At 49.8% G+C, this 6,692-nt stretch overlaps 2 protein-coding genes across 2 annotated transcripts; one reads left to right on the top strand and one right to left on the bottom strand.

Annotated features, from left to right (window-relative positions):
- Positions 1–318, bottom strand: HER10_EVM0004968 (uncharacterized protein; the record flags this gene model as incomplete). The annotated part of the gene is made up of 1 exon (XM_035474594.1): positions 1–318. The coding sequence occupies one exon, from the start codon at positions 316–318 to the stop codon at positions 1–3; it is 318 nt and encodes a 105-aa protein (XP_035327948.1).
- A 2,261-nt stretch (positions 319–2,579) lies between these two features.
- On the top strand, positions 2,580–6,617 carry HER10_EVM0004249 (uncharacterized protein; the record flags this gene model as incomplete). Its single annotated transcript, XM_035473901.1, has 2 exons — positions 2,580–3,000; positions 3,067–6,617. 2 exons carry the CDS (start codon positions 2,580–2,582, stop codon positions 6,615–6,617), a joined length of 3,972 nt encoding a protein of 1,323 aa, XP_035327874.1.
- Between the last annotated feature and the right edge of the window lie 75 nt (positions 6,618–6,692).

Here is a 6,692-nt window from a genome sequence, read left to right as displayed (position 1 = left end):
CTAAGGGCAAGAAATGCTACCAAACTGGTTCTTTGTGGCTTGCCACCAGGTAGACTCAACCATGCCGGCATTACATCCAACACCTGTGGTGAAAGCCCAGGCGAGGTTTCCACTGCTGCCGCCGCAGCTGGGACCGCTGACGGCACAGGCGCCAAAACGCTTGAGGTTATCCCAGAGGCCGCCGCACTTTCCGGGGACGTCGTCGACACCGCTGGCGGTAATGGTCCAGCGGTTTTGTGAGTGGCTGCAGGTGGAGGCTGAGGCTAGAGGAGCGATGGTGGCTAGGGTGAGGAGGGCGGTTGAGGTTGTGAACTTCATTTTGTGGTGGTCGTGTGGGGTTGATCTGAAGATTGAGGAGGAGAGAGGTTGTGTGGATGCTTGAAGGTTGGACTGGATGAGGTTCTTGTGGTGGACTGTGCGTTGGATGGATGGTGATGGTAATGAGGGAAGATCATACTGAGTGGCGGTTTAAGGGGACTTATATGCGACTAGAGAAAGCAATATTCGAGGTCACCACGAGCTGTATCTCCTTTCAATACAGCGTCCATCTAGCTCGAGGAAGTTGCCTAGAATGGGTCTCGGAACAACCCTGCAATAGCGACGAAGCTGAGGGAAGAACCAGGCATAAGCATCACGAAAATCCTCAACTATCACTCTGAGGCTGTGAGCTGAGTTGGCCCACTCCAGGACAAGGGGGTATCAACACTTAGCGGAGCTTAACACGAGGTTTTCCATCTTGAGAATCATGAGATGTCAGCTCGAGCGGTGAAGCTGACAGCCCAGGCTCTGAGGACCCTTGAATCTGAAATCTGATATGCCTCTCGGCAGACACATTCGCAGAGTCCCGAGTTCCATTGCCCTATGCAGCATTGAGGGTCGCGACTGAATGAGACAGAGACTCGCAAAAGAAAGACTGGACATAACTAGGTTGCAGAAACTGATATTTTGAAGAATTGAACCATGGCTATGCGAAAGCGTTCTAATTATGACAAGATTGCCAGTTACGCGAAGACCTTGATGGGATCCGTGGGGTTGAAGAGTGCTGCGATACGATGGGACATGGGTGTTAATATTCGGCTTACTGTGGGCCAAAGTAGACCCTCTTCGGACCTCTTCAGCAGCCCCGTTTCTGACAGTTCGGCGAGTCAGAAGTGGAATGTATGCCTATGTTCTCGCCGGAGTGAGAGGCCGGGGCATCATCGCAGATATGAAGTCGGCGACTCGTAATGTTCCAAGCGTGTGCCTACGCCAAGCCCTCGAAGCCTACTAGCATTTGCTTAAGAGAAGTGTTTGTAGTTGTAGCCTCAAAACACGTCCAACCGGCTATTCAGCCTGACTTTCCGTAGTTCTAAGGAAACTTCTCGCTTCGGAGGAACTTGGGTGCTATTGACGATGATGAAGGAAGTCGACTTCATCGCCCGATCCGGTGTCATAGATTGAAGGCCATCTGCCGCCTTTCCTCAGAAGGTATCTTTGATCTTACGAGCTTCTCAAAGATTTAACTTCTCACTCTGTAGAGAAACCGTCTTCATAGACCTTAGTGTGCCCAGTCGACGACATTTGGGGACCCCTACATCGGGCGGCCGATCCCTTCTGTTAGTGAGTACGGAGTGCGGAGTACCTCATAGGCATTCGTACTCCGTACGAACGCACAGCCAAAACGGGAGTCCGGGATACACAACTTGCTTACAAGCGGAGTCTCGCAGGTGACTTGTGCGCTTGTGCTTGCTTACACGGATGCAAGTCCCGCGCGCTTGACGATGGGAACAGTTCCAGCCTACTACCGCGCCACCCTCCTTTCCTATCGGGGATGACGAACTTCATGGACTCATGCAGCTGGATGGGTCGCTTTCCATACCAATGGCAGTCAGTCAATGGCTTCCGATCTGAACTAATGAATTTCATTCTTGAAAACTTGTCAAGGACTTCAACAACTGTCGGCAAGTCAGTCGTACAACGCCTTTCCCGTGTATGGAAAGTTCACAGCTTCTTGATACCCATCGATGAACAGTGACCATGACTAATTCGAACTACTTAGTGTAGTTCTATTCTCATGGATAGAGTAAGCGAGGCAAATTTCTATCGCCTATGATCAGAACAACATGCCCTCAGTGATTACCCTCACGTGAGTGGGACTTGGGATGAGTTGCCTGGAAGAACATGCCAACTCAGTTGTGCGTAGGAGCAAACAGCTTTGGTGTAAGGGCTATGTCGTACAAGACCTCTCAATGTTTTACTTGTAATCTCGAAGGTGTAACTTCCAGTTTAAGCAGGACGTCGATTAAGTACATGGAACCGAAATTTGAGGCCAACTCAGCCTCATGTCATGTAGCACTGTCCGCCTTAATCGGCCTGCTGCACTCATATGTGTGTACCTAGTCCTTTAATCAAGTTGCCTATATAAGACTTGACTATTTCAGTTGAATGAAAGGCTAAGAAGACAACTTTACATTCTCATCAACGTACACCCACAGTTGACGATGTCTTGCAGCAGTGAAGCGCAAAACTTGCCCAAGGATGGGAGGAGTTTTCAAGAATACGAGCCTATCACGGAAATAGACGAAGATTGTGCCCGATACATGTATTCAACCGAGAACCAAGATGCCGAAACAAACGGAAGGGGAACATTAAGGTTAGGTGACAGTCCAACTGATCCTGACCGGCAGCACTTGAGAGAAGAAGGACTTTTGGAGCACGACAGACTCATGGAAGACCTGAGCACCTCCTCGCCTCAAAGGAATCCTTCCGTTTTGGCTTCGCTAGAGTACCTGGGAAGGCCGGCTGCATTGGACATTGCAATAGAGGAGAAGGCGCATGTGGATGAAGTCCCGACCTGGCGCCCGACCTGGCTGCGTCCTTTCGTTCTCGCCACTTTTGCAGGGCTCTTCTCATGTGCTGCCGTCGCCCTCCTCATCATGTTATGCTATTCCCATAAGAACGATGGATTGTTCAGGACTGGGTCCACATTAACATTTTGGTGGAAATTTGGTCCGACCGCTGGTAAGCAACTTGTGCCATCGATTCCAACATGATTGACCCTTGAAGTCTGACGTCTTTGCCGTGTAGTGCTTACCCTTGTGGCGGGCCTCTGGACCAGAGTTGAGCTTCAGTCTCAAAGATACATGCCCTGGATTATTCTACGCCAGGAGGAGCACGACGGTGGTAATGGCGACGACCTTGACTATACGTCAATGATGACACCGGTTCTCCTCTACCACTCACTCCGTCGGAAGCATTTCCTAGTGTTTTCGACAGCACTAGTATCTCTCCTTCTCAAGATCCAGATAGTCCTAATGCCAGGTTTGCTCCATCCTGGACAGGCTAAGGTTTCAGGGTCAACAACTCCTGTGCAAGTTCTAGACGCTTTCAGGCCGGGCGTTCTCCGGGCGACCGACGATGACTTCGGATCTGAGAATGGGACTCTATCGGATCATAGAAGCTTCAATACTTACTATACCGCCCAAGCCATCAAAGACTATAACTTGAGCTATCCATTTGGTCTCACTGGCGACGCAGCCTTTCAACTCTTTGTTCCGAGAGGCAGTCCGAATGCGCCCATTACGGTCCGCATAGATGGCTTTTTCACAGATATGCACTGCCTGAAGCTCGAAAGCTTCGAGGTCAAGCAAGCGACCGATCGCATGCGCCTTGGCCTTATCCTCAACTTTGAGGGGTGCCCTGACGTACCGATCGAGCTCTCGGAAACTGAAGAAGGGATTATCTGGAACCTCTGCACTCCGCTGGGTGATGATCGGCCGTGTTGGAGTCTTCCTCGAGAAAATCCGCATTACGTATTCGCGACTGGTACGCTAGAATTGCCGTCTCGACAAAATGGGTCAGAGCAAAATATCAAGGTTGTTGCACTTGCAGCTGTTATTTGCTCTCCAACTGCCTGGACTTCGAGGGTTGAAGTTGTGGACAACGGAATCAGCACTGAGCTTAGGAGATTGGAAGGCCAGTCTCAGACGCCACTTGACGTTGCCATCTGGACTATGCTGGATATCTCCATGCCTATCACGTTTGAACCTAGTGGCAGTTTCTCTCCTTACTCACCAGAGGAAGGTGATTTCGGGTACGGGCCGGCTGGAGTATGGGCACATCTTCAAGACGAAGCTACAGACGGCCGGACTGGTATTCTGAACACAACAGATGTGCTGTACGATTCTATGATTGGCCTGACCAGAAAGCTTGGTCCCATAGCTGGTCACTACCGTCTCCGTCACAACGAGAGCGCGGAGACCATGGGTCATGAACGCAAGCAAGTTGTGAAAATGAAAGTTTTGGGCTGGATTGGATACTCCATGATGATGGTCTTCGCTCTTATCGCGTCGATCAACATCTTCGTCTTCATTCGATATAATCATTGTACAATGGTACGGAACAGAGATCCAGCAACAGTTCTCGGGAGCATGATTTTCTTCCAGGCACACCGGCATCTCATCGACCAGAAGACATACTTCGACCAAAATCACACAGATTCTTGGCACTATCAAAGCGGCTCTGTACCAGTCACGTTGAGAAAATTGGTGCAGACGGCTTTTAGTCTTGTCGTTATCGTTATTATCGCAACTGTTCTGTACACCTCGAAGTTATCAAATGCGAATATTGGGCTGCTTTCCATAAAGGATGTCAATCAATTGCTCTGGACTTCGCTACCGACCCTGATCGTGCTTGGTGTTGCACTATATACGGCATCATTCAACTCATCGCTGAGAGGCTTACTCGCCCTTCACATCCTCTCCAAGGGACCTTGTTCTTCGCAGCAACTGGATATTACGCTCTTGGACATGCTTGGGCCACGGGCTCTATATTCAGCGACTCGGCGGAAGGCTTGGTTCATCTCGCTATCACAGTTCTTGGCAAGTCTCTGTGCTTTTCTAACAACCATCGCCTCGACCCTGTTCACAGCCGAGTATATTCAAGAACGCGTCGAATTCAAACTCGAACAGCAGAGTCTGTTCGGTAACAGACCATTAAAGTCTGGAGCACAGCATTATTGGGACAACCGAGTATCTGTAGGAAACCTGTTGTTACAGAAAGGAAAGAACCTCACATACCCTAAGAACACATTTGGTCATCTTGCGTTCCCTAGCATCGGCAATCTGCCACCTTCAATCGCTGGACTGGATCGAATGGCCGAAGGCACCCATATCGAAATGTACCTACCGGCAGCGACACTGATGGCGAGCTGTAATAACCACAGCCAGGCGCTCAGCATCACTAACACAACGGTTGGCCGGGATGTACAGTTCGACGTGCGCATACCAGTCACCTGCTCTAATGGAACGTCCGATATCATGAGATGTACCTTGAATTTCTGGCCGTCTTCTGAAAATCATGGAGAGCCACGCGTTGTCTATACCCAAACTCTGGGGTTCGGGCTGGATGAGTACTCAACTTGTGGCGTAGAGTCCTCCAGTGACGACGACGCCATAGTTTATGCTCCTTCGATAACTCAAGTCTATTTTTGGGGAGTTTTCGACACCGAGAAATCTGATTTCAGTTTGCTGCAAGCCTGGCAGTGTCAGTACTCATGGGCAAAGGTCATGGTATCTGCCGACATGATCTCTACTCACGGCAAGCTCGTCATAAACCACAACAATCCTCCACGACCCAATCGCTCGACTTTAGTTCCATGGGAACCTTCGCTTCTTGTGCCCCTTCTTGACCCTGATGATGATGGAGCGGCGTATGCGTACGGTAGCGCTTTCCCCAATGTGGAAATAGCGCTGGCTACATTGTCTCAAGCCTTCAACATCCTGCTTCCGCCTTATGGAAAGGTTTCCTTGGAAGCTTTCAGTGATTTAGAGCAGAGTTGGGACATCGTAGAAGCATTGAACTACGATCGCGCTCTTCTAAGCGCACAGCTTCTCAACCTCGAAAATCGACTTGGTGTAGAGGAAATGCCATCCGAGGAATTAGAGCTACTGAACGCAGTCCTCATCAACAATAACGCTAAGCGACTCTTTCAAAACCCAACATCGACGTATCTTCTCGTGGGAATTCTGAGTATTGTTGGAATAGTCCATGTTTTCATGCTGATTTCATCGGCCTTACGACGATTCACGACTTGGCGGAGGGGATTGCTCGATATGGATGTCAAAGGCCTAGCCCCTGATGGGTTCAGCAGCATCGCGATGATGGCTGCTCTTCTGGACTCTTCGAATTTCGAGAAGCATGTCCCTGAAGACTCTCATAAGTTATCGAAGGAAGACCTTTACGACAGGCTTTCATCTCTGAGCTTTCGCATGGGATGGTTTCGAAGGGAGTCGGATCGAACGATGCATTTCACTGTTGGGATTTTGGACGACGATGACTTCAAGTTTGTGAGCAGTAAAGACGAAGTGGTTAATGAAGAATTTGGCAACGAAGAAATTAACAGACAAGACATGAACAAGCCAGACGTGGGCTTTCAAGACGGGGATAGTCCAGACGTGGATGACCGAGACGTGGATGACCGAGACGTGGATGACCGAGACGTGGTTGACCGAGACGTGGTTGACCGAGACGTGGATGACCAAGACATGGATAGCCAAGGTATGGGGAGCGAGGACACTTTGGAAGACGAAGAAAGATCAGAGATTGAGGGCACAAGCCGGCCTGTTTCCCCAGCCTAGGAGCTCTGGTTCTTATCCACTCCTTTGTTTTCTTTTATGTCTGCGATGATAGACTTACTTGAATTTGCCTCCATT

This window comes from Colletotrichum scovillei (genome assembly GCF_011075155.1).
Source record: "Colletotrichum scovillei strain TJNH1 chromosome Unknown Contig00010, whole genome shotgun sequence".
Lineage (NCBI taxonomy): Eukaryota > Fungi > Ascomycota > Sordariomycetes > Glomerellales > Glomerellaceae > Colletotrichum > Colletotrichum scovillei.
Note: the sequence above shows the minus strand (reverse complement) of the source record. Positions and strands in the feature narration are given on the sequence as shown.